At 44.3% G+C, this 17,553-nt stretch overlaps 1 protein-coding gene across 1 annotated transcript; it reads right to left on the reverse strand.

The window, feature by feature from the left end:
• Window positions 1-15,105: 15,105 nt before the first annotated feature.
• Window positions 15,106-17,553, reverse strand: LOC135507537 (golgin subfamily A member 6-like protein 6). The gene is made up of 2 exons (XM_064927046.1): window positions 16,502-17,553; window positions 15,106-15,671 (listed from the first exon to the last, which is right to left on the reverse strand). The coding sequence occupies exons 1-2, from the start codon at window positions 17,520-17,522 to the stop codon at window positions 15,106-15,108; spliced, it is 1,587 nt and encodes a 528-aa protein (XP_064783118.1). The 5' UTR covers window positions 17,523-17,553.

Genomic DNA, 17,553 nt, shown 5'->3' on the forward strand with positions numbered 1-17,553 from the left:
CCCCCCTTGGTTACTTCTGTCAAGTTTATGGTATTTTGTCTCGAGTGATTCTGCATTGGACCGTCTGGTTATATCTGTGAAGTTGGCTGGGTTTAACTTCCGAAAGGACCACTTTCTGCTGCAGGTAGTGGTGACTGTGGAAGGCTGAATACATTTTCAGTCAGAATATTACTGGGTGTTGATTCATGTCATGATCCATCTTTGATCAAATGCTCTTCAGATGTTCTGACGGTATCTTGGTCTTTGCAGAAATAAACCCGTTTGACCTCAGAGTGAAGATCTGACTCCTCCTCCTTTATGCAGATCTCAGTAGGTCCATTATCCCGGTCAAGCATCGCTGCTTCATCAGTGGAGACTGTTTCAGCTGTCTCCACAGAGATAGTGTCTTTACCATGATGAGGATAAACCAGCCTTGCGTTTTGTTCCATATTTTTGTCAGAAAAATAATCTGAAAGCACATTTGTTTTTGCTTGGCTTTTAAGCACACTTGGTATTATGAAAACCTCTTTTGAGATTTCTCTTTTTCTCACAAGCTCAGATTTGTGTTTCTGAACCATTCGTTTCACTTTACAGCAAATATGCAGTGGAAATAGATTACGTCTCTGATTTTGCAAACTAAGGTCAAAATTGTATTTTAGAATATCAACGAGAATGCACCCACTTTTTTTTCTTTTAGGATTGGATTTTATCCTAGCATATTTATGCACCTCAAATATTACACCGTTTGTCAGTAAATTCAATTCCAGTTTCTGTTTAGATGGTTTGGATGTGACATCAAGGTCCAGACCGATTTCCTCACAGAGTGGGTAGCACGCTTTGGCTTTCACCATATTTTTGGTGTGAGACGTCACATTTGATTGGTCCAAGTTGGTAACGACAATTTGCTTTGTTTCGTCAGTACAAAGTGCAAGGTCAGTCTCATCAGAGATTCTCTCTATTTTGACAAGACGAGGTTCTATTTGTACAACTTCAAAGAAATGGCCTCCTCGGTCTCCTTGGTTACTAACATGTCCATATCTTTCTTCTTGCTCATTAAATTCAATCTCCTCCTTTTTGATACTTCTTTCATTTGGTATTTCGGCTCAAGTGATGCTGTAGTGACCTTCTGGTTAGTGGACATCTCCGCAGGGTTCTTTCGTTTGCGTGACTTCTTTAAGAAAGCTTCATTTTCAAGTCCCAATCTCCATTTACCGTTTGTACCTGTCTTGCGCTGTAAAACTGCTTTTAACCTTCCCATAATATCTTCGGCCAGCTCAGTTTTCCCACTTTTTAAATCCAAATCAAAATTATGCTCGAGAACCTCACACACAACCTGCTTCCAATTTCCACACACTTGTGAGGCAAAATCCGCCAATTCAAACATTACATCTCTGGTCAATAGATGCAAGTCAAGTTTCTTATTTTTCCCATATTTTGATTTCACAACAAGGTCAAGTCCTTTTCCCTTACAGAGTGGGTAGAGTTCCCTAAATGCTTCTTCTACAGTGGGCATCATGAAGGATTGATCCATTGTTATATCTGTCTGAGTTGGGAAGGTTTCCGTCTGGACATGTTGAGGAAGGACGATGCCCATATAAGGCTCATACTTTGTGCAGGTATCATTACGTCCATTTTCAGGGCCAAGGTTTGCCGTCTCATCAGCACACCGTGTCACATCTGTCTCAGTGGAGAAGCTCTCAGTCTTCACATGCAGAGGAGAGATCAGGCCCACAACAGGCTCCTCCTTTATGCAAACGTCAAAAGGTGTAGGATTTGACAAGCTGTTTTGCAAATAGAACTGTGCCCATTTAAGGGAGTATTTCAAAACTGTAGCTGTCTTTGGATCAGGAAGGTCAAAGACCTCTATTAACCACTCAGGTGTTCTCTTAGAACGCATCTTCAGCATTTCTTTTAATTTCATTTCTACCCTGTTTGAAAAGTCATATTGTTGTTCATGTTGTACACCAAGAACAAAGTTGTAATCTAGAATATCAAAGATAACATGAGGGCGAGATCTATTAATGTTTCTAGCATATTTTGACACCTCAAGCATTACACCAACTGTCAGTAAATGCAAATTCAGTTTCTGTTTCGCTCCAGATCCAACACTGAAATCTACACCGATCTCCTTGCACTTGACGTATGGATCTTTCCAATATCTCCCAAACGTTCTCAGGTTGGGTCTTGAGTAACTGCCACGACACTGACGTACCCATTTATCCTCTAACGTTTTCTGGCATTGTCGTCTTCGACTTAAATTGGCATTGTAGTCTTCCTCTTCATCAGAGGGAAAGTTCAATGGCTCACAATAATCTGGAAGAATAGGCCTAGTAGAAACAGCTAAATTACAGTCGTTTTCTGTAGCAGGTGAGGTTACCACAGAATGAATGGCAGTACTAGGGCTTGGGATATTAACATTGTCAGAGGGCAATTTATTATTGGTCTGTGTTTGGCTAGAAACCTGTGAAGTTGGGTTGATTTGAGCTTCAAAATAACCACTGAAAGTGGATGCATGTCCTGTCAGAATATCACTGGACGGTGCTAAATGCCATGACTGCTCTTTGATTGAATTCCCTTCAGATGTGCCGATGGGATCTTCATCTTTACAGAAATAAAGCACTTTGACAGCCCTGTTCTCCCCATCACTTGCTCCGGTCATTTCAGGAAAAAGACGTAAAATCTGCCCGTGGCTTGTTGTTTGGGGACTGATGGGAGGTACATGTGAATGCTCTTTCAGTAAACCCACATGGTAACCTGTTTCTGTGTTTTCTGACAATGTTGAATTTGGGTCATCTATCCAGGCATTAATCGAATCAGACCAAATGACTCTATGGGATATCTCCCTCTCATCTTCCTCTAGTTTAACGTCAACATCCATTTTGCACCAATGTCTCTACAAAGACAAAGTAATCAAAAACACCCTGATGACATTCCTCTCCACATGAACTAGACAGATAATGTAATTTCCACTATATAAATTACCTAGCCAAAAGCCTACATCGTATTTGGAGATGTAGCTATCTAACCATGAGAAACACTCTTCCCGCCACTTCGATACAGTTACGACCGGAAGTTACTTTTTCGTAGCAAATTAGTACAAAGTATTACGCAACGGGTTATGAGAATCAATGTAGCAGGTTGGGACAATTTGGTTAAGGTTATGAAAAATAATTAGGGATGGCAAAACTGCCCTCCTAACTTGCTATTAAAATAATTTCGGGTCGTAACTCTTATCGAAATGGCGAGTAAAAGAACTAGGTCAGTTGTCCGTAACCTGCTAACTAACGCTTTACCTTTACAGGTGATGGGTACCTGCAAATCCCTTGGCCTTCATTCTATTTAGATAAATGTTGAAAAATATTTCCAAAAACGTCGTATACTAGCTAGTACACTGAAAACGTAGCAGTACGCACCGGAGTGGATTTTTTTACGGAAGCGTTTTGAAGTCGACGTCTGAGGGTTGTGGCTCCAGGAAGTACCGGCGGAAGTGATGTCATATTCCTTATTCTTTCGCCATGCAATTTGGTCTTGGCTTGAAAGGGGTACAGCTATGGAAAAAAGTTGATATTTATATTTCTTTTATCAAACAAATCGAAGTACTTGTTTCTCTCCAAATGGGTATAGAATACAACCTTTTAGTTTCAAGTAAGGGCTTTTTACACTATTAGAATGCACGTTCACGTCATTGTGTGCGTGCTGGTACAGGCTGCTGCACCTGCAATTGAGTGAATTATAATATGAACAAACAGCGCTGACATTGACATTTTAGTCATTTTGCAGACACTCTTATCCAGAGCGATTTACAGGAACAATTATAGTTAAGTGCCTTTCTCAAATGTACCTTGGCAGATGTGTTACCGGGTAATTTGTAAGTCGCTCTGGATAAGAGCGTCTGCTAAATGACTTAAATGTAATGTAATGTAATCTCTGGTAGTGAAGTGAGCTGTATCATAGTCCTGTCACTGCTTCACTCCCTGGCAACGCTTCACTCGCTGGCAACGCTTCACTCCCTGGCTACGCTTCACTCCCTGGCTACGTCAATATATATACAAATATTTAAATAAATAAAAAGAGTTCAACAATTTTGTTGACTTTCTGCTCACTTTATTGCATTAGTGAGCCCTCAAATGATACTTAAGCTTAATTTACTACATAGGTTATCTGCCTTTATTGCAATTATTTTCCATTGGACAAAAGATGTAACCCACAAATATGTTGGCTTAGGTTTTTTCCAAAGTACCAATGTTTTTAAATTATTTGATTTGATTTCAACTAATTTATATTAGTTTATTTGTTATGCATGCTTTAACATTAGGTTTCCATGCTGGTAGTAGTGTCTGGGTTTTGATTTAAAATGTATGTTTGTGCCATGTTTTATTCCCTCCCCTCCCCTGATCCCGCTAGGGGATTCGGTTACTGGCCCAACACTCTTAACCTCTATGCTACCTGCATTACCAAGGGGTTCACATTTTTCCAAATAGGGTCCCCTGCATTTTCTAGTGTCAATTTGGGGTCATTTGCAGAAAAAGTTTAGGGACCCCTGACATAGCAGCAAGGCCGGTTACCGACCAGACACGCAGGGCATTAGCCTGGTGGCCACTACTTTTTATGTCAAGTGTATTTCAAGTGAACATTTTTTTTTTTTTTTTTTTTTTTTATTGAATTATAATAATGAATAAATAAAAACAAGACACAACAAAGGTCATGGAATAGAGTTCAAAGATGACCAGTCTGGCAGGAAATCAAATGGCATGCGTCGAATACAACACGTGTAGACCTGACAGTGAAATGCTGAATACAACACGTGTAGACCTTACAGTGAAAAAGTGTTAAGTAAAAAAATAAAAGTAATAGCAGCAGTAAAATAACAATAGCGAGACGATATACATGGGTTACCGGTACAGAGTCAATGTGGAGGCTATATACAGGGGGTACTGGTACAGAGTCAATGTGGAGGCTATATACAGGGGTTACCGGTACAGAGTCAATGTGGAGGCTATATACAGGGGGTACCGGTACAGAGTCAATGTGGAGGCTATATACAGGGGGTACCGGTACAGAGTCAATGTGGAGGCTATATACAGGGGTTACCGGTCCAGAGTCAATGTGGAGGCTATATACAGGGGTTACCGGTACAGAGTCAATGTGGAGGCTATATACAGGGGTTACCGGTACAGAGTCAATGTGGATGCTATATACAGGGGTTACCGGTACAGAGTCAATGTGGAGGCTATATACAGGGGGTACCGGTACAGAGTCAATGTAGAGGCTATATACAGGGGTTACCGGTACAGAGTCAATGTGGAGGCTATATACAGGGGTTACCAGTACAGAGTCAATGTGGAGACTACATACAGGGGTTACCGGTACAGAGTCAATGTGGAGGCTATATACAGGGGTTACCGGTACAGAGTCAATGTGGAGGCTACAGTGCCTTGCGAAAGTATTCGGCCCCTTGAACTTTGCGACCTTTTGCCACATTTCAGGCTTCAAACATAAAGATATGAAACTGTATTTTTTCGTGAAGAATCAACAACAAGTGGGACACAATCATGAAGTGGAATGACATTTATTGGATATTTCAAACTTTTTTAACAAATCAAAAACTGAAAAATTGGGCATGCAAAATTATTCAGCCCCCTTAAGTTAATACTTTGTAGCGCCACCTTTTGCTGCGATTACAGCTGTAAGACGCTTGGGGTATGTCTCTATCAGTTTTGCACATCGAGAGACTGAAATTTTTCCCCATTCCTCCTTGCAAAACAGCTCGAGCTCAGTGAGGTTGGATGGAGAGCATTTGTGAACAGCAGTTTTCAGTTCTTTCCACAGATTCTCGATTGGATTCAGGTCTGGACTTTGACTTGGCCATTCTAACACCTGGATATGTTTATTTTTGAACCATTCCATTGTAGATTTTGCTTTATGTTTTGGATCATTGTCTTGTTGGAAGACAAATCTCCGTCCCAGTCTCAGGTCTTTTGCAGACTCCATCAGGTTTTCTTCCAGAATGGTCCTGTATTTGGCTCCATCCATCTTCCCATCAATTTTAACCATCTTCCCTGTCCCTGCTGAAGAAAAGCAGGCCCAAACCATGATGCTGCCACCACCATGTTTGACAGTGGGGATGGTGTTTTCAGCGTGATGAGCTGTGTTTCTTTTACGCCATGGGATTACGCCATGGGATTGCATTGTTGCCAAAAAGTTCAATTTTGGTTTCATCTGACCAGAGCACCTTCTTCCACATGTTTGGTGTGTCTCCCAGGTGGCTTGTGGCAAACTTTAAACAACACTTTTTATGGATATCTTTAAGAAATGGCTTTCTTCTTGCCACTCTTCCATAAAGGCCAGATTTGTGCAATATACGACTGATTGTTGTCCTATGGACAGAGTCTCCCACCTCAGCTGTAGATCTCTGCAGTTCATCCAGAGTGATCATGGGCCTCTTGGCTGCATCTCTGATCAGTCTTCTCCTTGTATGAGCTGAAAGTTTAGAGGGACGGCCAGGTCTTGGTAGATTTGCAGTGGTCTGATACTCCTTCCATTTCAATATTATCGCTTGCACAGTGCTCCTTGGGATGTTTAAACCTTGGGAAATCTTTTTGTATCCAAATCCGGCTTTAAACTTCTTCACAACAGTATATCGGACCTGTCTGGTGTGTTCCTTGTTCTTCATGATGCTCTCTGCGCTTTTAACGGACCTCTGAGACTATCACAGTGCAGGTGCATTTATACGGAGACTTGATTACACACAGGTGGATTGTATTTATCATCATTAGTCATTTAGGTCAACATTGGATCATTCAGAGATCCTCACTGAACTTCTGGAGAGAGTTTGCTGCACTGAAAGTAAAGGGGCTGAATAATTTTGCACGCCCAATTTTTCAGTTTTTGATTTGTTAAAAAAGTTTGAAATATCCAATAAATGTCGTTCCACTTCATGATTGTGTCCCACTTGTTGTTGATTCTTCACAAAAAAATACAGTTTTATATCTTTATGTTTGAAGCCTGAAATGTGGCAAAAGGTCGCAAAGTTCAAGGGGGCCGAATACTTTCGCAAGGCACTGTACGTATACATATGTGTAACGGTTCTCATCTGGTGAAGGAGAAGCGGACCAAAATGCAGCGTGGTGGTTATTCATGTTCTTTAATAAAACGGAACTAGACATGAAATAACTAACAAAATAATGAATGAACGAAAACCTAAACAGTCCTGTCTGGTGTAGACACAGAGACAGGAACAATCACCCACAAACACACAGTGAAACCCCGGCTACCTAAATATGGTTCCCAATCAGAGACAATTACTAACACCTGCCTCTGATTGAGAACCATATCAAGCCAGACAAAGAAATAGATAAACAAGACATCCAACATAGAATGCCCACTCAGATCACACCCTGACCAACCAAAACATAGAAACATACAAAGTAAACTATGGTCAGGGTGTGACAGTACCCCCCCCCCCAAGGTGCGGACTCCGGCCGCAAAACCTGAACCTATCGGGGAGGGTCTGGGTGGGCATCTATCCGCGGTGGCAGCTCTGGTGCTGGACGTGGCCCCCACTTCACCGTAGTCTTAGTCCCCCACCTTGTCCGCTTCCGCGACCTCCTAGCCACGGCAACCCTTAATAACACTGGACTGAGGGGCAGCTCTGGACAGAGGGGCAGCTCTGGACAGAGAGGCAGCTCTGGACAGAGGGGCAGCTCGGGACAGAGGGGCAAATCGGGACAGAGGGGCTCTTCGGACTCCGGCAGCAGCGCCGGACAGGCGGGAGACTCCGGCAGCAGTGCCGGACAGGCGGGAGACTCCGGCAGCACAGGAGAGGAGGAAGGCTCTGGCAGATCCTGGCTGAATGGCGGATCTGGAAGAGTCTGGCAGACTGGTGGATCTGGAAGAGTCTGGCAGACTGGCGGATCTGGAAGAGTCTGGCTGACTGGCGGATCTGGAAGATTCTGGCAGACTGGCGGATCTGGAAGAGTCTGGCAGACTGGCGGATCTGGAAGAGTCTGGTTGACTGGCAGATCTGGAAGAGTCTGGCTGACTGGCAGATCCTGGCTCACTGGCAGATCTGGAAGAGTCTGGCTGACTGGCGGATCTGGAAGAGTCTGGCTGAAATGTGGATCCTCGCAGACTGACGGCTCTGGCTGCTCCATGCTGACTGGCAGCTCTGGCTGCTCCATGCTGACTGGCGGATCTGGCTGCTCCATGCTGACTGGCGGCTCTGGCTGCTCCATGCTGACTGGCGGCTCTGGCTGCTCCATACAGACTGGCAGCTCTGGCGGCTTCTTGCAGACTGGCAGCTCTGGCTGCTCCATGCAGACTGGCAGCTCTGGCAGCTCCTTGCAGACTGGCAGCTCCTTGCAGACTGGCAGCTCTGGCTGCTCCATGCAGACTGGCAGCTCTGGCTGTTCCATGCAGACTGGCAGCTCTGGCTGGGAGCAAGACATCCTGGTCCGTGACTGGGCTGGTTTTCTTTTTGTAGTCCGTGATTGACTGTAGACCCTGCCACATACCTCTTGTGTCTGAGCCGTTGAATTGAGATTCTACTTTGTCTTTATACTGACGCTTAGCTTGTTTGATAGCCTTGCGGAGGGAATAGCTGCACTGTTTGTATTCGGTCATGTTACCAGTCACCCTGCCCTGATTAAAAGCAGTGGTTTGCGCTTTCAGCTTGAATGCTGCCATCAATCCACGGTTTCAGGTTTGGGAATGTTTTAATCGTTGCTATGGGAACGACATCTTCAACGCACGTTCTAATGAACTCGCACACCGAATCAGCGTATTCATCAATTTTGTTGTCTGACGCAATACGAAACATATCCCAGTCCACGTGATGGAAGCAGTCTTGGAGTGTGGAATCAGCTTGGTCGGACCAGCGTTGGACAGACCTCAGCGTGGGAGCTTCTTGTTTTAGTTTCTGTCTGTAGGCAGGGATCAGCAAAATGGAGTCGTGGTCAGCTTTCCGAAAGGAGGGCGGGGCAGGGCCTAATATGCGTTGCGGAAGTTAGAATAACAATGATCCAAGGTTTTGCCAGCCCTGTTTGCGCAATCGATATGCTGATACAATTTAGGGAGTCTTGTTTTCAGATTAGCCTTGTTAAAATCCCCAGCTACAATGAATGCAGCCTCAGGATGTATGGATTCCAGTTTGCAAAGAGTCAAATAAAGTTCGTTCAGAGCCATCGATGTGTCTGCTTGGGGGGGAATATATACGGCTGTGATTATAGTCTAAGAGAATTCTCTTGGTAGATAATGCGGTCGACATTTGATTGTGAGGAATTCTAAATCAGGTGAACAGAAGGATTTGAGTTCCTGTATGTTTCTGTGATCACACCACGTCTCATTAGCCATAAGGCATACACCCCCGCCCCTCTTCTTACCAGAAAGATGTTTGTTTCTGTCGGCGCGATGCGTGGAGAAACCCGCTGGCTGCACCGACTCCGATAGCGTCTCTCCAGTGAGCCATGTTTCCGTGAAGCAAAGAACGTTACAGTCTCTGATGTCCCTCTGGAATGCTACCCTTGCTCGGATTTCATCAACCTTGTTGTCTAGAGACTGGACATTGGCGAGAAGTATACTAGGGAGTGGTGCACGATGTGCCCGTCTCCGGAGTCTGACCAGAAGACCGCCTCGTTTCCCTCTTTTACGGAGTCGTTTTTTTGGGTCGCTGGCTGGAATCCATTCTGTTGTCCTGGGTGAAAGGCAGAACACAGGATCCACTTCGCGAATGTCATATTCTTGGTCGAACTGATGGTGAGTTGACGCTGATCTTATATTCAGTAGTTCTTCTCGACTGTATGTAATGAAACCTAAGATGACCTGGGGTACTAATGTAAGAAATAACACGTAAAAAAAACAAAAAACTGCATAGTTTCCTAGGAAGCGAAGCGAGGCGGACATCTCTGTCGGCGCCGGAACAATAGGTGATGATCCCGATGTTAATGTGAGACTATTGAAACGTAACTTTCAGTGTTTTATTGTTATTAATATAGTTTACAGAGTGCTAAAAGTGCTGCTGTTGCTAGCTAGCATGCCTTTCTGTGATGCAGACGGTTTGCTGAGCTGCCCACTGGTGCTGCATTATGGGAGATGTAGTTTTGTGCTCTACGGTCTGAATGGGATAGAGGCGATTTCACGTTCTAACTTGTTTGTGTTGCAGTGTTTTTGTACATGAGTTGTTGTATTTTGGGACTGTCAACACTGAAAGCACCTCGCAATGTATTGGGGATGTGAGACAGGATATGTGTTTTACCTTTCTTCATGCTCCTGTGTAGAACAACTTGTCAGATGGTGCATTGGAGACTGATGTGTTCCTGTCCTGTCTTTTCACAATACTATTGCAGATCAACATAAGCCAGCAGCATACCACCCTGCATACCACTGCTGGCTTGCTTTTGAAGCTAAGCAGGGTTGGTCCTGGTCAGTCCCTGGAAGGGAGACCAAATGCTGCTGGAATTGGTGTTGGAGGGCCAGTAGGAGGCACTCTTTCATCTGGTCAAAAAAATATCCCAATACCCCAGAGCAGTGATTGGGGACACTACCCTGTATAGGGTGTTGTCTTTTGGCTGGGATGTTAAACGGGTGTCCTGACTCTCTGAGGTCACTCTCCTCTCTGCACAGACCATACAAACGCTCCACACCGCGTGGCCGCGGCCACCCTAATCTGGTGGTCCCAGCGCGCACGACCCACGTGGAGTTCCAGGTCTCCGGTAGCCTCTGGAACTGCCGATCTGCGGACAACAAGGCAGAGTTCATCTCAGCCTATGCCTCCCTCCAGTCCCTCGACTTCTTGGCACTGACGGAAACATGGATCACCACAGATAACATTGCTACTCCTACTGCTCTCTCTTCGTCCGCCCACGTGTTCTCGCACACCCCGAGAGCTTCTGTTCAGCGGGGTGGTGGCACCGGGATCCTCATCTCTCCCAAGTGGTCATTCTCTCTTTCTCCCCTTACCCATCTGTCTATCGCCTCCAGATGAAATCTCGCTTCTTGTGACGGCCGGCCGCCCAACAACCTGCCCGCTTGACCCTATCCCCTCCTCTCTTCTCCAGACCATTTCCGGAGACCTTCTCCCTTACCTCACCTCGCTCATCAACTCATCCCTGACCGCTGGCTACGTCCCTTCTGTCTTCAAGAGAACGAGAGTTGCACCCCTTCTGAAAAAACCTACACTCGATCCCTCCGATGTCAACAACTACAGACCAGTATCCCTTCTTTCTTTTCTCTCCAAAACTCTTGAACGTGCCGTCCTTGGCCAGCTCTCCCGCTATCTCTCTCAGAATGACCTTCTTGATCCAAATCAGTCAGGTTTCAAGACTAGTCATTCAACTGAGACTGCTCTTCTCTGTATCACGGAGGCGCTCCGCACTGCTAAAGCTAACTCTCTCTCCTCTGCTCTCATCCTTCTAGACCTATCGGCTGCCTTCGATACTGTGAACCATCAGATCCTCCTCTCCACCCTCTCCGAGTTGGGCATCTCCGGCGCGGCCCACGCTTGATTGCGTCCTACCTGACAGGTCGCTCCTACCAGGTGGCGTGGCGAGAATCTGTCTCCTCGCCACGCGCTCTCACCACTGGTGTCCCCCAGGGCTCTGTTCTAGGCCCTCTCCTATTCTCGCTATACACCAAGTCACTTGGCTCTGTCATAACCTCACATGGTCTCTCCTATCATTGCTATGCAGACGACACACAATTAATCTTCTCCTTTCCCCCTTCTGATGACCAGGTGGCGAATCGCATCTCTGCATGTCTGGCAGACATATGACGGATGACGGATCACCACCTCAAGCTGAACCTCGGCAAGACGGAGCTGCTCTTCCTCCCGGGGAAGGACTGCCCGTTCCATGATCTCGCCATCACGGTTGACAACTCCATTGTGTCCTCCTCCCAGAGCGCTAAGAACCTTGGCGTGATCCTGGACAACACCCTGTCGTTCTCAACTAACATCATGGCGGTGGCCCATTCCTGTAGGTTCATGCTCTACAACATCCGCAGAGTACGACCCTGCCTCACACAGGAAGCGGCGAAGGTCCTAATCCAGGCACTTGTCATCTCCCGTCTGGATTACTGCAACTCGCTGTTGGCTGGGCTCCCTGCCTGTGCCATTAAACCCCTACAACTCATCCAGAACGCCGCAGCCCGTCTGGTGTTCAACCTTCCCAAGTTCTCTCACGTCCCCCCACTCCTCCGCTCTCTCCACTGGCTTCCAGTTGAAGCTCGCATCCGCTACAAGACCATGGTGCTTGCCTACGGAGCTGTGAGGGGAACGGCACCGCAGTACCTCCAGGCTCTGATCAGGCCCTACACCCAAACAAGGGCACTGCGTTCATCCACCTCTGGCCTGCTCGCCTCCCTACCACTGAGGAAGTACAGTTCCCGCTCAGCCCAGTCAAAACTGTTCGCTGCTCTGGCCCCCCAATGGTGGAACAAACTCCCTCACGACGCCAGGACAGCGGAGTCAATCACCACCTTCCGGAGACACCTGAAACCCCACCTCTTCAAGGAATACCTAGGATAGGATAAGTAATCCTTCTCACCCCCCTTAAATGATTTAGATGCACTATTGTAAAGTGGCTGTTCCACTGGATGTCAGAAGGTGAATTCACCAATTTGTAAGTCGCTCTGGATAAGAGCGTCTGCTAAATGACTTAAATGTAAATGTAAATTAAAGATCCCATGACACTGATCGTAAGAGTAAAGATGTTAACCCTTAAGGTCCTGGCTCAATTCCCAATCTGGCCCTCAAACCATCTCAGTCACCTAATAATCCCCAGTTTACAATTGTCTCATTCATCCCCCTCCTCTCCCCTGTAACTATTCCCCAGGTCATTGCTGAAAATGAGAACGTGTTCTCAGTCAACTTACCTGGTAAAATAACGGATAAATAAATATAAATAAAAAATGTATTCATTAAAATAATATGGGGTGGAAGCTATTGACGTTTTAAGAAAGTATTTTTAATATAAAGTCAATTTAAGTTGGTAGAATATCACCAAAGTCAAAAAATACAAAAATACAAAATGTATTGCTATTGATTGGAGGCATGAGGTCCCTGAACCAATAAGAGTTAGTTTTACTCATGAAAGTCATATGGGGTGGAAGATATTAAGATTTGTTTTTATGTAAAGTGAATTTATATTTATAGAAAATTCTTAGTGAGAAAATACAAAACTTGTTGTTGTTGATTGGAGGGATGAGGTTCCTGAACCAATAACAGTTGGTTGTATTCATGAAATAAATATGGGGTGGAAGATGTTGATGTTTTTATTGTAAAGTGATTTATTTTACCTTTTGTAGATTTTACAGAAGTAAAAAATATGTAACTAATTGCATTCGAGAGAAAAGGTCTCTTTACAGTGTCAAATTTGTTTGAGATCTCTGTCATGTAGTTGAGAAGGTATTGACCTTTTTCAATTACAGGCAATTGTATGCGATGCAGTTTTAAGGCGGTCCCTTAACCCTCTGAGCAGAGGATGGCACATTTTGTAGCTACATTTCACCTCCAACAAGGGAATATGACACCGAATTGGAAAAACAAGGGTTGAAACTTATTCACTATCATCAGACGAGTTAGAATATTACATTGATATATATATATATATATATATATATATATATATGTATATGTGTGTGTGTGTGTGTGTGTGTGTATATATATATATATATATATTATATGAGGAATTGAAGAGCAAAGTCTGAATCTTTAATATAAAGCGAACTTCACCGCTGTAAAACAATGTATGATTGAATCATTCAATTTTGATTCACCAATAAAAACGGTGAGCTAATCTTTTAATAATAATGTATCAACCCTGTTACCTATAGAGAGACAATCTAGAAATGTTTAAACTATTTACATGTGTTTGGTAAGCTTGCATTCCATTCCCCCTGTCACATGGGGATCTATGGTTGATTCTAGATGAAATAGTCAACTCTGTTACAGTCAACCCTGTCACTTTATTTGGCACTTAACAGGCACTTGCTATAGTCTGTATTTGTTACTCTTGAGATGGGAAACATGTTTTATATTAAGTTGAACATGTGCTCTTTATGACAGAATGTTAGAATTAGGTGAAATAAAAGTTACACTCCCCAAAAGGTACTCAATTGGTGGAATGACCCAAGTACTGAACTGGAGGTGTGAGAGCTAACGATGTGTCTACTGTTGCTCTCTCCTCAGATTCTTAGAGAAGCTATTTCAATCTGATATTTCTCCTATGGTCTAACATAGATGTGTATAGAGGACTCCTCTCTAATATAACATGTCACACATTGTATCAAACTGATGGAATGTCAGGTGTCTCATTGAAAGTCTAACATCTACCATGACTACTGGATGTTTCAATTCTAATAAATAACAAAACAATCCACACCGTAACAACAATATTGCTTTAAAAAAATGCTTTTATTAAAGAGTAAAACTTTGCAAACAAAAATGACACCATCAAACATCACTGGCCTGAGCAGCTCTGCCCGGGGATGGAGCCAGCAACTTAGCTGCTACCGGTCCGGTCCAGGCTACCTGCAGACCTCCTCCCAGACCTCCTTTTCAGCACCTCCCCTTAATTAACAGGAGAGGTGGTGGAAATGATCAGAGTTGCATTCAACTTGAATAAAGATGAGAAACTCTGGTCTGTGGAGCCACTGGTCAGAGGGGAGGACTTCTGTTAAAACCATTTCCATTTGGGGATATTTTCTAGGACTGTAGAGGTGGTGATCAGAGATGAATTTAACTTGGATAAAGCTGGGAGTCTCTGTTCTGGGGAGGAGGGTCACTGACCTTAGATGGTTTGTTGCCTGATAAAGAGGATACTTGCTGGCTTGAGGAGACTATAATGTTTTGAGGAGGAAATGTGGCTTGATGACTTAAAGAGGAGGAGGAATTATTGGGCGACACTTTTAATTACCAACGTAACCTCAGTGGAACTGTGGCTTCATCGAGTTCCAGCTCTAGGCAGACAGCACGTCAGGAAGGCTGTAAGACATCACAGAGACAGGTAAGTATCTATATATTTACATGTGTGTTGCATGTACATTAAACCCTCACATTTGGATAATGTCACTTTTTAAAGTGATGACATGTATATTAACAGTGTAAAACATGAATAGATGTTTAAACATTCTTTACCCCATCCTAATTTTCTTCCAGATGCTTGGCTTTTTCTTGTTCTTGGAGGTTGGCTCTGATGTTTCAACCTCTTCTGGAGCTTTTCGCTGCTGGCTGTCTGGCCCCTCCTGTTGGTTCTCTGGCCCCTTCTGCTGGTTCTCTGAACTCCCCTCCTGGTTCTCTGCCCATGCCTGTTGCCTCCTTGGCCCCTCCTGCTGGCCATCTCCAGATGCAACAGGCTCTTGGCTTACTTGTTGGCCTGTCGCCCACCCCGGCAATTCCTGACCTTGGTTGTAGTCGTGGCTGTGTTGGGTGGTTGGACACCGGGTGATGTACTGGGTGCTGAACTTCTGGATTTGCTCATCAGCCTCCAGATTAATCTGCTCCAGGTACTTTTCCTTCATCTTCTCCCTCTCCTCCTTCAGTTGTTGATGAGTGTGTTTTTTAAGCAGCGACTGCACTCTCCACTGCTTATTGAAGTCCTCCAACTTCTTCCTTCTCTCCTCAGCCTCCAGCAGCTCCTTCCTCTTCTCCCTCTCTCTCTCTGCCCGGGTCATGGTTAGCCTTATGGGTCCAGGGATGACTGGAAGGGGAGAAGAAGTAGAGTTCTCATTCAACTTTGTGGATCTGGTGTCAACTTAAATGTAATGGACACAGGGAATGAGGAATAGAAAACCCAGTTGGATCTCAATGATTCTTTACTCTTCTCATTTGAGCATGGTATGGAATTTGTTAATAAATTAAAATAATTCCCATCCCGAATTCACCTGACCCAAAGTTTAATATGAGTCCCAAATGGCACCTATTCTTTGTAAAGTGCCAGGGCCGGCCCTAGACATATGCGATTGCTTAGGGCCCCATGGCAACAAGGGGCCCCCTGACCCCCCAAAAACGTTTTTGGTCAAATTACCCAGCGGCCTTCAACTACAGTGAGCCCCCATTAATTTTGTTAGTCAATTTCATTCAGATATTATCTTAACATGCCATAAGTCATGGCAAAATGTGTAGAATTGAAGGAAATTAGCTTTAAAACGGCTAATTCTTCTCTCCACCCCATGGGAAAATGTGTAGAATTGCAGCAAACTGGCTTAAAAAATGCAATATGTTCTCGACATCCCGTTGCAAAGTGTAGATTGGGAGGAAATGTAGTCAAAAACCTGAACAAAATGTTTCTTAGGGCCTCAAAAGGCTATGATGCACTACTTTAGACCAGAATCATTGAGATCCAGTTAAGTTTTCCATTCTAAATTCCCTGTGTACAGTACATTTAAGTTGATACCAGATCAGCTTGACCATTTTGGACAGTAGTTTTATATTGAAACAATGATGCAACATGATGACTGGTGTGGAACGTATGTGTGTAGAGGAGACTACAGAGGATGATGTCATAAGCAGAGGGAAAACAGGTCTTACCTATGTGGACGATCTTATCGCCCTCCTCAGCTTCTCTCTGACAGGTTCTCTCTATCTTTTTGAGGTTCCTCTTCTCCCACTTCTTGTTTATCCAGCCCACGGCTCTCCTTCGGATACTTTTGTCAGGTGGGAGAATGTCCTCCTTGTCATCTTCCTTCTCCTCCTCCTCTTCAGTGTCCTCTAAGTCACCCCTCTTGTTCTCAAGCATCTCCCTTCTTTCCTCTTCCGACATCTCCTCTTTTTTCTTTACCTCTAAAATCTTCTCTCTCTCTCTGATTAAAGATAAATGGCCTTCAATGGCTCTCTTTCTCTGCTCCTCTCTCTCTTCCTCTCTCTGCCTCTCCTCCTCTCTAATTCTGAACATTTCTTTCTGTCTAGCAATTTCAATCTCTCGTTTTTTATCCTGCTCCTCTTGTTGTCTTGCCCTCTCCTGTTTTCTTTCCATCTCCAGCCGTCTTTCCTCCTTCTCCCTCCTGATTTGTTGTCCTCTTTCTATGTGTTCTCGTTCCCCCTTCAACACTTCTAACCTCCTCTCTTTACGCCTATTGAAGACTTCCCGTGCTTTTGCTTTAACATTAACTACGACATGTTTCTTCATGCTTACATCCTTTCCTCTCTCTTCTCTTTCCCTGTACTCTTCCTCTGCTTCCTTAATCACTTCCTGCTTTTCTTCCATCTCTCTCTCCTGTTCTATCTCCAGTTCATTCTGTCCCTCAACTTCCCCCAAAATATTTTTCTGCCCCTCCTTTCTTCTTCCTGCTTCCTCCCTTTCTCTCATAATCATATTTTCTCTCTCCATCTCTTTCTGTTGCTGATCTTTTAATTCCATCTCTCTCTGATTCTCATTGCCTTTCTCCATTTCTTTCTCCTTCTCTTTTTGTTTCTGTCTCTCCTCTTGTTGTTGTCGTCTCTGTATCTCTTCTATCTCTCTCTGTCTCTTGTTCACCCTCTCTCTTCCCTCCTTCTCCATGTCAATTTGCTTCTGTTTCCATATATCTTCTTCTTGATCTCTCTCAAACATTATCTTTCTCTCCTCTTGTTGTTGTCGTCTC

This window comes from Oncorhynchus masou, chromosome 21 (assembly GCF_036934945.1).
Source record: "Oncorhynchus masou masou isolate Uvic2021 chromosome 21, UVic_Omas_1.1, whole genome shotgun sequence".
NCBI lineage: Eukaryota > Metazoa > Chordata > Actinopteri > Salmoniformes > Salmonidae > Oncorhynchus > Oncorhynchus masou.